This window comes from Mesoplodon mirus, assembly GCF_964341445.2.
Source record: "Mesoplodon mirus genome assembly, chromosome: 4".
Taxonomy (NCBI): domain Eukaryota; kingdom Metazoa; phylum Chordata; class Mammalia; order Artiodactyla; family Ziphiidae; genus Mesoplodon; species Mesoplodon mirus.
Window position 1 is genome coordinate 38218097 of NC_138979.1, and position 19121 is coordinate 38237217.

The 19121-nt window shown below is 39.5% G+C and overlaps 1 protein-coding gene across 1 annotated transcript in view; it reads right to left on the reverse strand.

Moving 5' to 3' along the window:
• WDR93 (WD repeat domain 93) overlaps nucleotides 1-18711 on the reverse strand; it is a 44564-nt gene extending 25853 nt beyond the window's left edge. Inside the window, exons 1-6 of the mRNA XM_082619296.1 lie at nucleotides 18666-18711; nucleotides 14088-14432; nucleotides 13283-13475; nucleotides 11366-11430; nucleotides 2309-2387; nucleotides 207-322 (exon numbers count right to left, since the gene is read on the reverse strand). Coding sequence (XP_082475422.1) covers nucleotides 207-322; nucleotides 2309-2387; nucleotides 11366-11430; nucleotides 13283-13475; nucleotides 14088-14414 — 780 coding nt within the window. The 5' untranslated portion in view covers nucleotides 14415-14432; nucleotides 18666-18711. The remainder of the gene's footprint in view (nucleotides 1-206; nucleotides 323-2308; nucleotides 2388-11365; nucleotides 11431-13282; nucleotides 13476-14087; nucleotides 14433-18665) is intronic.
• Between the last annotated feature and the right edge of the window lie 410 nt (nucleotides 18712-19121).

Genomic DNA, 19121 nt, shown 5'->3' on the forward strand with positions numbered 1-19121 from the left:
ACATATATACAACGACACTTCTGCTTTTTAACATCTTATTTTAACCACAGCAAACTGATTTGAGAGACATGGGCCAGTGTGCCTCTTGTCCTCTCTTATGGCCTCCAGAAGGCCTCCTTCATCTTGAAATTGCAAGGAGGAGTTAGGCTAGATGTGGGTCAAGGGTAGGGAGAAACATATCAGGTGAAAACAGGGATGTTGCCTACCAGTTGCAGCTGTCTGACTTTTTTCTTTGGATTTATGGTGAGTTGGGGGTGCTCCACTTCCTTGAGCCAAGACTCCTTAGGCAATTTATACACATCCAGCCAAATATCTCCAGCTCCTGCATTGGGAAACCAAGGAACCATTGAGCAAGTGCAAGCAGGCAACAAGTTTCCCCTGAGAAACGGCCCGTCTTCACAGAACCTCTGTGAAGGTTGGCACAGAGACCAGCGGGCACCCTCAGAACAGCAACTTTGACAAACGGAAGGAGATGTAGTTCTGCAATGGTTATTGCCAGTCCTCACTCATGGAGAGCTGCAGAGCTCCTCTCCTCAGGCCACTGCCTCTAAAGGAAACGGGCCTCTCACTCACAGCACTGAGGTAACAGCTTTTAACCAAACTGTCTGTGCTGCCTTGTCTCCATGTTTTCTAGGTTCCAATGGTAAATTCCACTGATGTTTTGTCTCACAGCTATTCCCGTCTGGGGAGGAAAGTGGCATATATAGAATCAATAACTGAGAGGGGTATGGCTGAGAAAGGGTTAGAATTGTGAGAGATGCCCCAGAGAATTCTTCTGACCAATATTTGAGGAGATGACAACCCATGGGGTGGTTGTGAGACTATCTCGTCAAAGAAACATGCTCAGCTTCTATACTGAACTCCTGCCAACCTGGGAAAGGGTACTTTCCTATGATGGGATTCTGGCTAAATGTTTCCTTAAAAAAGTAATCTATATAGACACCTTGATTTCAGACTTCGGGCCTCCAGAGCTGTGAGAGACAAAATATCTGTTATTTTAGGCCACCCAGTTTGTGGTACTTTGTTATCGCAGCCCTAGGAAACTACTACAGATGGTATATAAGGTTTTTTTTTGTGATGCATAAAGCATTATAAAATATGTATCTTTCTCCAGCACCTAACATATGAGGGGCCTGGGGCAAGAATATACATGGAGGCCCATACACTGCATGTCTAAATATTTAAAAATTAAAAATCAAGCTAACAATCATTTGAATAAAATATGTTCTATCACCACAGGAATAACTGCAAGAGGCAAGATCCAACATTGAATGCTAAAAATGGTGGGCAAAACTTTAGTTTGTAGTCTCCTTAGAGACTAAAGTTTAGAGGCTAAACTTTAATCCTGGGCATAGTCTCAAAGTATCTCCCCCCAATTGTTTATCAATCACTGTGGAGATTTCAACATGTCTCAAAATTCTTTGATCCTCCTACAACCAGGAAATGGTGTTTATATCCTCTCCCCTCGAGTGTGGTCTGGACTTAGACTACGGAAGGGGAAAAACAGTAGCGCAACAGTGGAGGAAACTGGCAGCTCACTTTAACTAAATGATCAAGGTTAACATCAACGGTAGTGCTATCACATACACCCCGATGTAATACAACAAAAAGTTCCTTTGTGGGACTTTCCCCCAAATCCTTAACCCTGGTTGAATCATGAGAAAAAATTCAGACAAACTGAAATTCAGGGACATTGTACAAAATATCTGACTCGTACTCTTCAAAAGTGTCAAGGTCATGAAAAACAAGGCAAGGTCAAGACATCACAAATAGGTATAGACTAATATGATGATGACTAAATGCAATATGATATCCTGGATTGCACCTTGGAGCAAAAATTTAGATTAGAAGAAAAACTGGCAAAACGTGAAAACTGTAGTTAATAGTGTTAGACCAATGTTATTTGCTTGATGTTGACAACTGTACCATGGTTTTGTTAAATGTTGGCATTAGGGAAACTGGGTGAAGGGTATAAGGGAACTCTGTCCTATCTTTGCAACTCTTCTGTAAACTATTTCTAAATAAAATGTTTGGGACTTCACTGGTGGTTCAGTGGGTAAGACTCCATGCTCCCAGTGCAGGGGGCCCGGGTTCGATGACTGGTTGGGGAATTAGAGCCCGCATGCTGCAACTAAGAGTCCACATGCCACAACTAAGAAACCCACATTTCCACAACAAAGATCCCACGTGCCGCAAGTAAGACCCCGCACAGCCTAAATAAATAAAGTTTAAAAGGTTTTGGAGAAAAGTGATTATCTGGAAGAGACTGCAAATCTGAATCTTCTTAAGAGCCTTTGGTTAATCTTACCTTGTAGGAGGAAGGCTGCAAAGTCCCCTCCTTCAGAAATCTCCATTTTTATACAGGTGGTTTGCTTGCTGGTATCATCCTGAAAGGAAGAGAGATACTGAGAGAGGAAGTTCAGCCTGATGACAGAAGAGAATGTATTTCAGGGCTTTTTGTAGTTCACACCAGGGAAATAAATCCTTTTAAAACTTGAGGCATAAAAAGATGCCTCAAACTGCTTCAAACTTTCCATTTTTGCACAGGAATTAGACAAGATTGTAAGTAAAGAAGTGGAATTCAGTTTTCTGTCAAAAGGGTTTGGGACTTATTTCCTGGTTTCTTAAGTACTCCTGATGATTTGTAGTCATTTCGTACTATCCGATCTCCTGCTCAGGTTTGCAAACCCTACAGACCTATGCCACCACTCAGGTATTCAAAATGAGCTGAAACAAGTTCTACATGACACTGAAAACTCTGGTCAGTTGCTTGAAAAAAGGTTCTGTCTAGGCTACTGTAGTGTCATAGTCTGATTGGGCTGCTAAAACAAAATACCATAGACTGGGTGGCTCATAAACAATTAACATTTATTTCTCACAGTCCTGGAGGTTGGGAATCCAAGATTTCCAAGGATTTCTGGCAGATTCAGTGTCTGGTAAGACCTAGCTTCCTGGCTCATAGACTGCATGCCACCTGTGGCTGTGTCCTCACATGGTGGAAGGGTTGAGGGAGCTCTCTTGGTCTTATAAGTGCACTAATCCCATTTATGAGGACTCTGCCCTCGTGACCTAATCACCTCCCACACTGGGGATTAGTATTTCAACATGAATTTTAGGGAGACACAAACATTCAGTCCATATTAAGTAGAGACTGAATGTAACCCTAGAGTGAAACCTGCTCAAACTTTGGGCCAGGTGAAAAAGACTCAATGTGTACAGTTGTGCTATACCTTTAAGGAGCTCTAAGACTAGCAACATAAGATGGCTAGACAAATTAGGCTGGTGAGCCCCCTAAATTATTTAAGGAGAATGAGTTTTAAACATTTTTAATTTTTGTTTTTCTTTCATTTTATTTTTATTTCATTTATTTCTTTGGCTGCACAAGGTCTTAGTTGTGGCATGCAGGATCTTTAGTTGTGGCATATGGGATCTTTAGTTGCTGCATGTTAACTCTTAGTTGTGGAATGTGGGATCTAGTTCCCTGACCAGGGATTGAACCTGGGTCCCCTGCATTGGGAGCACAGAGTCTCAGCCACTGGACCACCAGGGAAGTCCCTAACTTTCTTTTGTAAAAAATTGGAGTATATTTGATGTACAATATAGTTATTAACAATTTTAAAAATTTATACTCCATTTATAGTTATTATAAAATATTGGCTATATTCCCCATATTGTACAATATATCTTTGTAGCTTATTTTATATGTAATAGCTTGTACCTCTTAATCCCATACCCCTATATTGCTCCTCCCCACTTCCCTCTCCCCACTGGTAAGCATTAGTTTGTTCTCTATAACTGTGAGTCTGCTTCTTTTTTGTTAAATTTACTGGTTTGTTATATTTTTTAGATTCCACATATTAGTGATATCAAACAGTATTTGTCTTTCTCTGTCTGACTTTTTTCACTTAGCATAATACCCTCCAAGTCCATCCATGTTGCTGCAAATGGCAAAATATCATTCTTTTTTATGGCTTAGTAGTATTCCATTGTGTGTGTGTGTGTGTGTGTGTGTGTGTGTCTTCTTTATCCATTCATCTGTTGATGGTCTCATAGGTTGCTTCCATATCTTGGCAATTGTGAATAATGCTGCTAAGAACATTGGGATGCATGTATCTTTCTGAATTAGAGTTTTGGGGTTTTTTTCCATTATGTACCCAGGAGTGGAATTGCTGGGTCATACAGTAGTTCTATTTTTAGTTTTATGAGAAACCTCCACACTGTCTTCCACATTGACTCCACTAATTTACATTCCCACCAACAGTGTATGAGGGTTCCCTTTTCTTTACACTCTCACCAACATTTGTTTTTTGTGTTCTTTTTTTTTTTTAAAGGGCTTTTTTTAAAAAATATTTATTTATTTTGGATGCGCTGGGTCTTAGTTGCAGCACACAGGATTTTCACTGTGGCATGTTTAGTTGCAGCATGTGGACTTCTTAGTTGTGGCATGCATGCAGGATCTAGTTACCCAACAAGGGATTGAACTCAGGCCCCCTGCCTTGGGAGCGCAGAGTCTTACTCACTGGACCACCAGGGAAGTCCCTGTGTTCCTTTTGATAATAGTCATTCTGACAGGTGTGAGGTGATATCTTTGTGTGGTTTTGATTTGCATTTTTCTGATGATTAGTGATGTTAAGCATCTTTTCATGTGCTTGTTGGCCATCTGCATTTCCTCTTTGGGAAAATGTCTATTCAATTGTTCTGCCCATTTTTAAATCAGGTTGTTTGTCTTTTTGATGTTGAGTTGTATGAGCTATTTATGTATTTTGGAAATTAATCCCTTAGTTGCATCATTTGCAAATATTTTCTCCCATTCTTTTCATTTTGTTTATAGTTTCCTTTGCTGTGCAAAAGCCTTTAAGTTTAATTAGGTCCCATTTGTTTATTTTTGCTTTTATTTCCATTACCCCAGGAGACAGATCCAAAAAAAATATTGCTGCGATTTATGTCAAAGAGTGTTCTGCCTATGTTTTCCTCTAGGAGTTTTATAGTATCCGGTCTTACATTTAGGTCTTTAATCCACTTTGAGTTTATTTTTTTATATGGTGTTAAAGAATGTTCTAATTTCTTTCTTTTACATGTAGCTGTCCAGTTTTCCCAGTACCACTTACTGAAGATACTGTCTTTCCTCCATTGTAAAATCTTGCCTCCTTTATCATAGATTAATTGAGCATACATGCATGGGTTTATTTCTGGGCTTTCTATCCTGTTCCACTGATCTATGTGTCTGTTTTTGTGCCAATACCTACTATTTTGATTACTGTAGCTTTGTAGTATAGTCTAAAGTCAGGAATTGTGATTCCTCCAGCTCTGTTCTTTCTCAAAATTGCTTTGAGTATCCAGGGTCTTTTGTATTTCCATACAAATTTTTAAATTATTTGTTCTAGTTCTGTGAAAAATGCCATTGGTATTTTGATAGGGATTGCATTGAATCTGTAGACTGCCTTGGGTAGTATGGTCATTTAAAAATATTTTTATTTATGTATTTTAATATCAATTTGTAGGTTATAGAAATTTCAAATGCACATGAAGACAAAAAAATAGTATAATGAACCCCATGTATCCATTACTCAACTTCACCAGTTATCAATATATGACAAATCTTGTTTTATTGTCTCCCAACTTCATTAAATACTTCTATTTAATTAATCCTAGTTCCTTAATACCACTTACTATCCAGTCTGTTTTCAAATTTCCTCAATTGTCTAATAAATACCTCTCCACAACTGGTTTGTTCAAATCAGAATTCATGTGTAACTGATTCACTTTGCTGTACACCTGAAACTAACACAACGTTGTAAATCAACTATACTCCAATAAAAAAAATTTTTTTTAAGTCAAAACTGAGAAATCAGGATTCAAATGAAGTCCATGTATTGTATTGAGTTGGCCAAAAAGTTCATTCGGGTTTTTTGTAACGTCTTACGAAAAACCTAAATGAACTTTTTGGCCAACCCAATATTTCGTTAATTTATCTCGTAAGTCTCTTTTAATTTATAACTGTTACCCTATTTGTTTTTCTTTTCACCATTTTTTTATTGAATAAACCAGGTCATTTGTCCTGTGGAATTTTTCACTTTTTCACTTTCTGGATTGGACTGATTGCATCCCATGGCATTGTTTACATGTATTTCCTGTAAACCAGCAACCAGTTCTAGAGGTTTGATTAGATTTAGGCTCAATTAAAACAAAAGGCCAGAATACTCCACAGGTGTTTGGTGTCTCCCTCCGGCATCACATGAGGAGGCTCATAATAGCTAGCTGTTCTTTCTCTTTTTTTTTTTTTTGCGGTACGCGGGCCTCTCACTGCTGTGACCCCTCCCATTGCGGAGCACAGGCTCCGGACGTGCAGGCTCAGCGGCCATGGCTCACGGGCCTAGCCGCTCCGCAGCATGTGGGATCTTCCCGGAATGGGGCACGAACCCATGTCCCCTGCATTGGCAGGCGGACTCTCAACCACTGCGCCACTGGGGGAGCCCTGTTCTTTCTTTTAATAATGTTCATGGTGATCATTGACAAGAGGTGTCATCCTGGCTCATCAATTATAAAGTCCCCCATCAGCACTGATGTTCGTTACCTAGACCATTACTCTGCAAAATGGCTACAAAACTGATATCCCCCAATTCTGTCATTCCTTCTGCATTTGTTAGAATTCTTCTATAAAGAAAATCTTTCCATTTTTCCATCATCAACTATTTGATTACCCTGAAATACAGCCTATATGGGAAAGTCAAGATAAATGCTTGATGCTCTCCCTAATTAGTTTTCAGAATACTGAGTTTGTACCTTAGCAACTTCCAGAGGTAATAATGAAGTCCTTAAAAAAATATATGTAATGAATTAACTTTTTTTTTAAACACTTTTGGTGTGTTCTAATCCACCAACACTACTTTCTTTTTAATGTCCCTGTCAAGTTTGGATATCACAGTTTTGCTGCTCTCCTAAAATCAGTTGATGAGTATTCCCTGTATTTTTTTTAGAGAGATTTCTTTTTACATAAAATTTAAAAACAGTTAAAGGGACTTCCCTGGTGGTGCAGTGGTTAAGAACCCACCTGCCAATGCAGGGGACACGGGTTCGACCCCTGGTCTGGGAAGATCCCACATGTCACGGAGCAACTAAGCCCGTGTGCCACAATTACTGAGCCTGTACTTTAGAGCCCACGAGCCACGAGCCACAACTACTGAAGCCTGCGCGCCTAGAGCTCGTGCTCCGCAACAAGAGAAGCCACCGCAATGAGAAGCCCGTGCATTGCAACAAAGAGTAGCTCCCGCTTGCCGCAACTAGAGAAAGCCTGCATGCAGCAACAAAGACCCAACGCAGCCAAAATTAATAAATAAAATAAATAAATTAATTTAAAAAAGAATAAAGTACTTTGTTAAATAAAATAAATAAAAAATAAAAACAGTTAAAGGCACAGATATTAAATGTACAATTTGATGGGTTTGGACATATATGTATACATCCATGTAACACACAGTCAAGGTATAAGTTCCTTAGTGCCCTGTTTCAGTCAATTACACCTCTATAGGCAACCAACGTTCTGCTCTTCCTCACCAACATAGCTTGGTTTCAACTGTTCTTAAATTTCATGTAACTGGAATCATACAGGGCCTGTAACATCGGCGGCCTCTGCACCCTTTCTCCTTCAATAACATCACATTCCACGGTCTATCTCCTACACGGCAAAGGCACTTCCTGGGTTATTCTTTATGGCAGTCTGTTGTCCAAGTACATCTTCCTTGTTGTCCTTACTGGTGGTGAAACCATATCTGTTGTTCACAGGAACCATCTGACTGTTCCCCAAACCTTTGTTGCCATAACCTCTTTGTCTCCACCAGCAGGCGCAGCCCTTGCACGGGTGGTGCAGGTGTGGGCAGTGTGGAGGGCTGTGGGCTGCTGGGTCTCCACCTCCTTGCTCAGGGTTGTGGTCATGGTGACTGGGGCCAGCTGTGACAGCTGTGGCTCCTCCTGGGGTGTGAGGGCCACTAGGCAGGGCAGCGGTGGGGTTTCTCAGAGCTCTCTGGGGTCCACTCTCTGCCCCTGATACTGATCGAACTCTAATAGCATCTTTTTTTTAATTAATTAGTTAATTAATTAATTTTGGCTGTGTTGGGTCTTCCTTGCTGCACGCGGGCTTTCTCTAGTTGCAGCGAGCGGGGGCTACTCTTTGTTGGTGTGCATGGGCTTCTCATTGCAGTGGCTTCTCTTGTTGAGGAGCATGGGATCTAGGCACACGGGCTTCAGTAGTTGTGGCATGCAGGCTCAGTAGTTGTGGCACACAGGCTTAGTTGCTCCGTGGCATGTGGGATCTTCCTGGACCAGGGCTCAAACCCTTGTCCCCTGCATTGGCAGATGGATTCTTAACCACTGTGCCACCAGGGAAGTCCCTAATAGCATTTTTGACGAGCATAAGTTTTAAATTTTTTAGCAGCTTTATTAGGGATGTGATAACATAATAAACTGCATGTTTAAAGTGTACAGTTTGATTAGTTTAGACATGTATATCCCTTGAAACCAGCACCACAATCAAGAAAGTGGACATATCCATCACTGCCAAAAGTTTCCTCCTGCCCCTTTGTAAGCTTTCCCTCCACCCCTCTCCCAACTCACCCCAGGCAAAAACTGGTGTTTCCTGTCACTAGATTCGTTTGTATTTTCTAGAATTTTACATAAATGCAATCGTACAGTATGTATGTATTCTTTTTTGTTTCTCTTCTTTCACTCAGCCTATTTATTCTGAGATGTAGCCATGTTGTTAAGTGCATCCTTTTTACTGCTAAGCAGTATGTACCACGATTTGCTTATCCATTCACCTGTTGATGGGTGTTGAGTGGTTTCTGGTTTCTGGCTATTACAAAGAAAGCTGCTGTGAACATTCATGTACATATTTTTGTATGGAGATATGCTTTCATTTCTCCTGGGTAAATGTCTAGGAGTGGAACGGCCACATCATATGGTAGGTGTATGTTTAACTTTTTAAAAAAAACTGCCAAAGTGGTTGGGGCACTATGCTTTACCACCAGCAGTGAATGAGAGTTCCAGCTCTTCTATAGCTCTGCCAACACTTGGTATGGTCAGTCTTTTCAATTTTAGGCATTCTAATACACGTGCAGTGATAGCTCATGACTTTAATTTGCATTTCCCTAATGACTAATGATGGTGAACATCTTATTTACCCTCTCTCTATATTCTTTAGTAAACTGTCCTTTCTTCCCCAAGACATTTGCTCATTTTAAAAAACTGGGTTGTTTTCTTACTTTTGAGTTTTGAGTTTTGAGAGTTCTTCATATGTTCTGGATACAAGTCCTTTATCAGATATATGACTTGCAATTATTTGCTCCCAGTCTATGACTTGCCTTTTTATTCTTTTAACAATGTCTTTTGCAAAACAGAAGGTTTTAGGGTTTTTTTGAAAAAATAAATTTATTTATTTATTTTTGGCTGCATGGGGTCTTTGTTGCTGTGTGTGGGCTTTCTCTAGTTGCGGTAAGTGTGGGCTACTCTTCGTTGAGGTGCGCAGGCTTCTCATTGAGGTGGATTCTCGTTGTGGAGCATGGGCTCTAGGCGTGGGACTTCAGTAGCTGCAGCACGCAGGCTCAGTAGTTGTGGCTCACGACTCTGGAGCGCAGGCTCAGTAGTTGTGGTGCACCAGCTTAGTTGCTCCATGGCATGTGGGATCTTCCCGGACCAGGGGTCGAACCTGTGTCCCCTGCATTGGCAGGTGGGTTCTTAACCACTGTGCGACCAGGGAAGCCCAGAAGGTTTTAGTTTTGATGAAGTCTAATCTATCAATTTTTTTCTTGTATGGAATGTGGTTTTCGTGTTGTAGTTAAAAAATCTTTGCCTAACTCAAGTTCACAAAGACTTCCTCCTATGTTTTCTTCTAGAGGTTTTATAGTTTTAGATTTTTCATATAGATATATGACTATTTTGAGTTAATTTTTGTATATGGCATGAGGAATTAAAAGTATCTAATTTCGATGAAGTCCAATTTCAGTTTTTTTCTTTTATGGATAGTGCCTTTTATGTCCTAAGAAATTTTTGCCTGCCCCAAGGTTGCAAAAAACACTTCCTGTGTTTTCTTCAAAAAGGATAATGTTTTTAGCCTTTACATTTAGGTCTATAATCCATCTCAAATTAATTTTTACATATGATGTGAGGTAGGGTTGAGGTTCATTTTTCCCCCATTTGTTTATCCAGCATTCCAGCATCATTTGTTGAAAATACTTTCTTTTTCCCTCTGAATTGCTTTGGTGCCCATCAATAGTATTTTTTATAAAACAAACTACAACTAAAAATATACTCTGAGCAATACCGCCTCTTTTTTGGATTCATTAATTTAAAAAAAAAAGACACTTTCTAAGAACCTATAGTATGCAGGCAATGTACTAGGAACAAGAAATATACGGTGAATAAGCCATGTCCTCTGCCCTCAAGGAACTTACATCCAGGAGAAGAAGCAGTCATATAAACAAATAAGTGTGGAGGGTAGAGAAAACACTGTGATAGAAGTTCTTTCCTTGGGCTTCCCTGGTGGCGCAGTGGTTGAAAATCTGCCTGCCAATGCAGGGGACACGGGTTCAAGCCCTGGTCTGGGAGGATCCCACATGCCACGGAGCAACTGGGCCCGTGAGCCACAACTACTGAGCCTGCACGTCTGGGGCCCGTGCTCCGCAATAAGAGAGGCAGCGACAGTGAGAGGCCCACGCACCGCGATGAAGAGTGGCCCCCGCTTGCCACAACTAGAGAAAGCCCTCGCACAGAAACGAAGACCCAACACAGCCATAAATAAATAAATAAATAGAGCAAGCTGTCAACAAGTAAAAATAAATAAACACTATTATATTAAAAAAAAAAAGAAGTTCTTTCCTATATGGTGGTGGCACAGAGGAGGGAGGGATCAACTTCTCTTGGGTATATCAGGGAAAGCATCTCAGAGGAGGGGATATTTGAGCTGGTCTTGAAGAATGAGAGAAATTTAAGAGGTACACACAGTAGGTAGGGAGACAAGGAGAGCCTTCTATGCAAAGGGGACAGCATGGACAAGGGAACAGGATGTGAAGCAGCCTGGAAAATTTAGGGACTTGTAAGCAGTTATTAGACATGTTGGTCTGGTGCTCAATCTGGACCAGAGTTCCTTAGTAATTTTCTTCTCTTGACAACCGGGAAAATGAATCCAAGGCATTCAGTATGTACCCTCTGATGGTGAGGGATCTTTTAATAGGATATTTTGGAGGAGGCTCTCTGGCCAGGGAGGTCTCTATTTCTTTCTACTCTAGGATGGCTGTCATTGCCTCCATGTTAAAAGTAAACTTGATTTGCTACAGCTTTTGGCCCAGCTACAGATGAAAGAACACGAACTTACCGCTTCATTGATGGCTTTGATGAGGTAAAGACCATCCTTATAAAAATAAAATAGTCTAATGATACCTGAAACAGAAAAATAAGTAAGAATGAAAGATAGGCAGGTGAACTGAAGAAAAGTTGAAATTTTATATTTGACTTTCTGAGATATCATGATAAACTCATGCATTATTAGGCTTCCTGCTTGGCCCCTGCACTGCCCATGATCATCTTGGACTCCTTGCCTTCTTCCGCCCCTCACTTGAAATGTTCAAGTTATTCTCCCTCTTGGGTCGTCTCAGTCTACACTGGCCCTACCCTCTTCTTCTAGAATCCTCTTGTAAGCACTTCAGCCACACCAATCCACTCATGACTTCTATTCATCTGTTTTAGCACATCATCCCATAGTGTTTCACATTGTTATCCAGCTGCTTCCTGTGAGTGTTTTTTATTCCTCGAGTGAGTTCACAGATTCTCTGAGGGAAAGGATCACATCTTACTCTTCTATGTGCCTCATTTCTCACAGCCCAACAAGCTCCTCATGCAGTTAATTTTGTTGATACAATAAATAATTTTGTCATTCTCATTCTCATTTAACCTAAGGGCTCTAGTATGTGGTCATCGTCCACCGTGACTTCTTGCCTCTTTAGGTGCCTCCCAGACACTCATAACCTGCCCCTACAGCCATAATAATGACCTTGCAGAGGTATCTGGATCACTGTGGGTGAAAGTCTAACTCAACCCAATAAACATTCATGGGATATCTGCTCCATGACCACAAATGTGCTAGGGACAACCAAGGCAGTCTCTGCCCTCAAATTCATCACACTGAGAATCACACAGACAGGAAACTAACTAGATATAATGCAGTGTGATAAATGCAGTCCTATCTTTACACCAAACTCCTCCTCAGTATCAACATTCCCACTCCAGGTGCCTCAAAGATGTGCATGCTCAAATGGAATTTCTCAACTCACAGACCCCTGAAATCTTATTCTCCTAAAATTGCTTATCAAGTAATGGCATCATCATCCACCCCATTATCTAAGGAGGAAAGGAGTAATTTTTCTTCACTTACCCTCACATACCGCCCTACTCCCTGACCCCATACATATATTCCATCACTCACCAAGTTTTTCCACTATATTTTCCTTTTCATTTTTTAAAGCTTTTTATTTTGAACTAGTTTTAGACTTAGAGAAAAACTGCAAAAATAGTACAGAGTTCCCTTATAATCCCTCACCTCATTTCTCCTAATGTTATCATCTTACAGAACTACAGTACAATTTTCTTTTCATCTTAACAGCCCCTGCCTTGGTTCAGACCTTCATAATTTCTCTCCTAAATGAATGCACTAGCTCTTCCTGGTCTCTCTACCTCTCGATTTGACTTTTGCAAACTCCTATCAGGGTGCTCTTCCTAAAATGCCAGTTGGGTCAGGTCACTCTCCTGCAGACACGTATCTTCCAGGACACTGTCCATAGTTCTCTATACTATGGTCCCCATGTCTGGGTCATCCTCAGGCTGAGGAAGAAAAGCAAGCCTGGCTTAAATGAGCAGCAGGATTGCTGAGTGCTGGAAAGGATGTGGACTCTGGGCCCACACTGCCTGGTTCAAATCCTGCCTGTGCCACTTACTCTCTGCATTACCTCAAGTAGGTTATTTAACCTCCATGCCTCAGTTGCCTCTTCTGAAAAACAAGAATAATAAACTGTATTTACCTACTAAAGCTGTTGTGACGGTGAAATGGGCCAACATGTGTGAAATGTTAGAATAGTGCCTGGCACACCATACTGTCCTGCAGATGTTAGTTAATACTGCATGACCAGGAAGAACTCTCCAGGTCTGGCCCCTCCCATGCCTGGAAAGGAGATTAAGTTGAACAACAGTCTACAGGTACCTATAAATTAGGCTAAAAAGGAAGATGAAGAACATGTACCTATTTCATCCACAGAAGCAATAAGTATTTCACTCCCCAAATCTGTGGCCCAGATGTAAGTGACATCAACCTTAAGTTTCTCCCAAACATATATTCGTTCAGCATTGTACAGATTATAGATGGAGAATCCTTTGGTTCCTCCAATAAACACATAGTCTTGGGAAATAGCCATACAATTTGGCATTTTGTTGAGCTGGGAAAAGAAAAACATAGAAAAAAGGAATGATTTTTCAGTTATCACCATGTGCAAGTAATATGAGCTAACTTTTCAAAGAGGGAAGCAGGTCCCTCCTAGTTATAGTATCATGTCCAAACACAGTGCCCATCTAAATATCTTGCCCAAACATCAAGAAAGTCATAGCATTCTACTCTTAGGGGAAAGGGGCCAGAGAAAACAAAGAAGTTGAGAATAAATGCTTATTCACAACACTACAGGCCCTGTGGTGAGTGGACCAGTGGCCCCATTCCCTGCACTTTATTCATCTAGAACACTGGTAAGAGCTATAACTGACATACTGGCAGATTTTCAACCATCAAGCAAGGGAGTGATTAGTACACTCTGAAAGATTTTTAAATAACAATAGGATGTAAAAGATATATCTGTATAATCTTCAATTAACCAGAACACCCATTTCCCCAGGCAATTACTAGATCTATTTTAATCAACACCAGCATGCCTATAATCTTTCAAAAATACACTGTCCTATTGTATGAAGGTTCCTGGTAGTAATTCCTTCCCTGGATCAGGTGTTATCATTTATTAACACAGTTCAGAAACAAGGCTGCCTTGTCAGCTGCTCCATACCTTGCTTTCTAGAAGTGGAGGGTAGATGGTGGGCTGGATGCGGCTGAGCTCAGCTTTCCTCAATGCGTCCCTCTCCTCAATAATTTCCCACGAGTGGTCAAACAGAAAGTTCACTAGCTTGTTGATCATTCGATAAGGCTGAGGTAGGGAATCCTGCTCTTGATCTGGATCCTTGAAGACCCAATCCTCTTCATCATCCTTAGACCCGTCCTCCTCTGTAGGGGACGGCACCTCCAGTGTCCCCTTTCGTGTTAAAGTGGGCAGCTTCAGCTTCTGGGCTCGACTTCCTTTGGGAGATGTCATCACAGAAGGTGGTGCTGGAAACATCTATGAAATTCTGAAAAACTGAGCAAGGAAGGAAGCCAAGGTACTTTGTGAAAAAGGGGAAGTTATCATAAAACAGCTCATCATACTCCTTAGCGTATTAGCCTATGGGAACTATTTATTCTAGAGATTGGCATCTGCCTTATTGCCACATTTCTAAGATATGCTCTTCATATTAATAAGGGTGTTAGCAGAGACAGGTATTGACTATTCACATCTTCCAGACCAGCTCAAGATGATGAAAGGAATTTGGCACCCTGTTGCCTTTCTTCACCTCCTGATAAGAGAGTGGCTTTCTGTCCCAAATAGAATACACCCGTTCTCCTATGACTTGTGCCTTCTCCTGGCTCTTCCATCTCTGCAAATGGTTGTGCTGAAGCTAGCTGGGTAGGGAGCAACAACTTCTCCAGTTCCTTTTCCCTCCCCTCCAATCAGATGCAGCTCAAGCACTATCCAATCCTTGCTGTCCAATTTGTTCCTTCCTCTCTACTCCCCCTGCTCCCATCCAGGAGCTCTGTAGGCACAGTGCCCAGAACCTATGAGATTTTTCAAGGGCCTGCAGAAATGTTTGAGACTTGAAAAAATACTGACTAAAAAAAAACCCCCCCAAAATCAAAATAATTAAATATTTACAAAAATATTTACAACTTATCAACTCCACTTTGTGTGTGCATAATGTTTAAGTCTATAAGAAAAGAACAAGCGGACTTCCCTGGTGGCGCAGTGGTTGAGAGTTTGCCTGCCGATGCAGGGAACACGGGTTCGTGCCCCGGTCCAGGAGGATCCCACATGCCGCGGAGCGGCTGGGCCTGTGAGCCATGGCCGCTGAGCCTGCGCGGCCGGAGCCTGTGCTCTGCAACGGGAGAGGCCACAACAGTGAGAGGCCCGCGTACCGCAAAAAAAAAAAAAAAAGTAAAAATGAGGAAAAAGGGCAAAAAACTGATGAGACAAATAGGAAACCCTAACCATATCAATAATCATATCAAATGTAAATAGTCTAAAGACTCCAATCAAAAAACAGAAATTGTCAGATTAGATAAAGGAGAAAGACTCATATATGCTGCCCACCAAAAATCCACTTTAAGTGTAAAGACACATACAGTTTAAAATTAAAAGAGTAGAAATAGATGTACCACGCTAACACTAAAGAAAGCTGGAGTGGCTATATTAATATCATATGTAGAACATTTCAGAGCAAAGAATATTACCTGGGATAAAGAGGTATGTTTTGTAATAAAGGGGTCGATTCATCAAGAAGACATAACAGTCCTAAATGTTAATGAACCTAATAACAGAGCTTTGAAATCCATGAAGCAAAACTGATAGAATTTCAATGAGAAATAGACAAATCCACAATTACAGTCAGAGATTTCAATACCCTCTCTCAATAATTTATAGAACATGTAGACAAAGAAATCAGCAAGGATACAGAAAACTTGAACACTATTAATGAATTTGATCTGACTGACAGTTGTAGAACACTCTACCCAACAACAGCAGGATACAAATTCTTTTTTAAGTACACTTGAAACATTTATCAAGAAAAATCATATTCTGGGCCATAAACAACTCTTAATAATTTATAAGTACTCAAGTCATACAAATTATGTTCTCTGATCATACAGAAATTATTTTAGAAATCAATGACAGATAGATATTTAGAAGTATACAAAACCTCAAAATATTAGGAAATATTTCTTAATAACTTATCAATCACTACTACATACCTATTACCATGGCTCAAATTTTTAAAAAAATATTAACAGTATGAAATACTTGTGAAGATGCAGAGCAATCGGACTCTCATACATGGATGGCTGTTAGGAATGCAAAGTGATACCATCACTCTGGAAAAGGGTTTGGCAGTGTCTTATAAAGTTGAACATATATTAATCATATGACCCAGCAATACCACCCCTGAGTATCTACTCTAAGAGTATGAAAACTTGTGGGCACAAAAAAGCCTGTACACAAAGTGTTTATAGCAGTTCTATTTATAATTACCCCAAATGGGAAACAATCCAAATGTCCTTCACCAGGTGAATAGACAAACCAACTGTGTTATATCCATATAATGGAATACTACTCAGTAATAAAAAGGGGGGAACTACTGGTACCTACAGAAACATGGATGAATCTCAAAGGCATTATGCTGAATAAAAGAAACCAGTCTAAAAATTTATGTGCAGTGATTCCATTTATAAGGCATTCCTGAAAATCAAAATGAGTAATGGAGAACAGATCAGTGGTTGGCAGGAGTTATAAGTGGAGGGATGATGTTATTTAATGTTATTGAAAAAGGACAGCATGAGGGAATTTTTTTGGGTGGTGTGGAACTGTTTTATCCATACTGGAAAGAACTATGTAAAGCTGTTTTTATTTATAATCAGACAATATGATTATCTATAGAGAAAACCTGATGTAATCTTTTTTAAAAAATCTACTAGAACTAATAAATGAGGTTAGCAAGGCTGCAGGATAAAAGTTCAATATAGAAAAACCTCCTATATTTCTACATACTGACAACAAGCAATAAAAAATTGAAATTAAAAATGCTTTTTATTATACTATTTATAATAGTATAAAAATATGAAATACTTAAGGTTAAATTTGACAAAAGATGTACAAGGCCTATACCCTGAAAGCTGTAAAATACCGCTAAGAGAAGACCTAAATAAATGGAGAGAGAGAGACCTTACTCATGGGCTGGAAGATTCAACTTTTTTAGGATGTCAATTCTCCCCACATTGATTTATAAAATCAAAGCAATCCCTATGATAATCCCAGCTGGCTTTTTTTTTTAGAAATTAAGAAGCTGATGTTATACTTCATATGAAAATGCAAAGTACCTAGAATAGCCAAGATAACTTAGAAAAAGAAAGAATTAGAGGACCATCACTACCTACTTCAAGACTTATAAAGCCAGAGTAATCAAGACAGTGTGGTATTGGCATCAAAAAAGACAAAAAGACAACAAATAACAAGTGTTGGTGAGGATGTGGAGGAAAGGGAACCCTCAAGCACTGTTGGTGGGAATGTAAATTGGTGAAGTCACTACAGAAAATAGTATGGAAGTTCCTCAAAAAATTAAAAATAGAACTACCATATGATCCAGTAATTCCACTTCCGGATATTTTCCCAAAGAAAACAAAACAAAACAAAAACTATTTTGAAAAGATATATGCACCCTATGTTCATTGCAGCATTATTCACAATAGCCAAGATACGGAAGCAACCTAAGTCCCCACCGATAGACGAATGGATAAAGAAGATGTGATATACACAATGGAATATTAGTCAGCCATAAAAAAGAATAAAACCTTGCCATTTTCAACAACAGGTATGGACCTAGAGGGTACTATGCTAAGTGAAGTAAGTCAGACAGAGAAAGACAAATACTGTGTGATTTCACTTATATGTGGAATCTAAAAAAACAAGACAAGTGAACAAACAAAACCAAAAAAAACCAAAAAAAGAGTCATAGATACAGAGAACAAACAGGTGGTTGCCAGAAGGGATGGGGGTGGGAGGATAAGTGAAATAGGTGAGGGAAATGAAGAGGTACAAAAAAAGAAAAAGACAAATAGATCAATGAAACTGAATAGAGAATACAGAATTAGACCCAGAAAGATATGGACAGCTTATTTTTGACAAAGGTGCAAAGATAATTCAGTGGAAAAAGGATAATCCTTTCAATAAATAATGCTGCCTCAGTTAGATATCCATATGGAAAAAAAGAACTCCAACCCATACCTTGCACTATATACAAAAATTAATTCAAAGTAGATCACAGGCCTAAACATAAAACTTAAAACTATAAAACTTCTAGAAGAAAGCTCAGGAGAAAACCTTTGCAATCTTCAGTTAGACAAAGATTCCTTAGATATGACATTAAAGCACAATCTATAAGAACAAATTGATAATTTAAACCGTTCAAAAATAAACTTATGCTCTTCAAAAGACACTTAAGAGAATAAAAGGTAGCCCAAAGACTGGGAGAAAATATTTGTAGGTCATATATATGATAAAGTGCTTGTGTTCAGAATATTTTGAAAACTCTTAAAACTCAGTAATAAGAAAATGATGCAATTTTTTAAAAATGGAAAGAAGATTTGCATTGACACTTAACCAAAGAAGAAACACATAAGGCAAACAGGCATATTAAAAGATGTTCAACATGGTCAATTGTCAGAGAAATGCAAATTATAATTACACATGTATTAGAAAGCCTGAAGTTAGAAAGATAGACCATACCAAGTGTTGTCGAGAATGAGGAGAAGCTGGAACTCTTCCACCTGCTGCTGGGAAAGTAAAATAGTACAGTGTAGAAAACAGTTAGCAATTTCTTAGAAAGTTAAGTTTACACCTACCACAATAGCCAGTCATTCTACTCGTAGGTGTGATATAAGGGAACTGAAATCATATGTCCATACATAGACTTGTAAATGAACATTCATTACAGCTCTCCTTGTAGGAGCTCCAAACTGGAAACAACCCAAATGTTTATCGTAGGTGAATAGATAAACTCCTACATATTCACATCCCATATTCAGCGGGAACACGAAATAGTAGAGTCACTTTGGAAAACAGCTTGGCAGTTTCTTACAAAGCTGAATATACACTTAACGTGATTCAGCAATCCCATTCCTACATATTTATGCAAGAAAAATTAAAACATGTTTCATATGAAAATCTGTGCTTAAATATTTA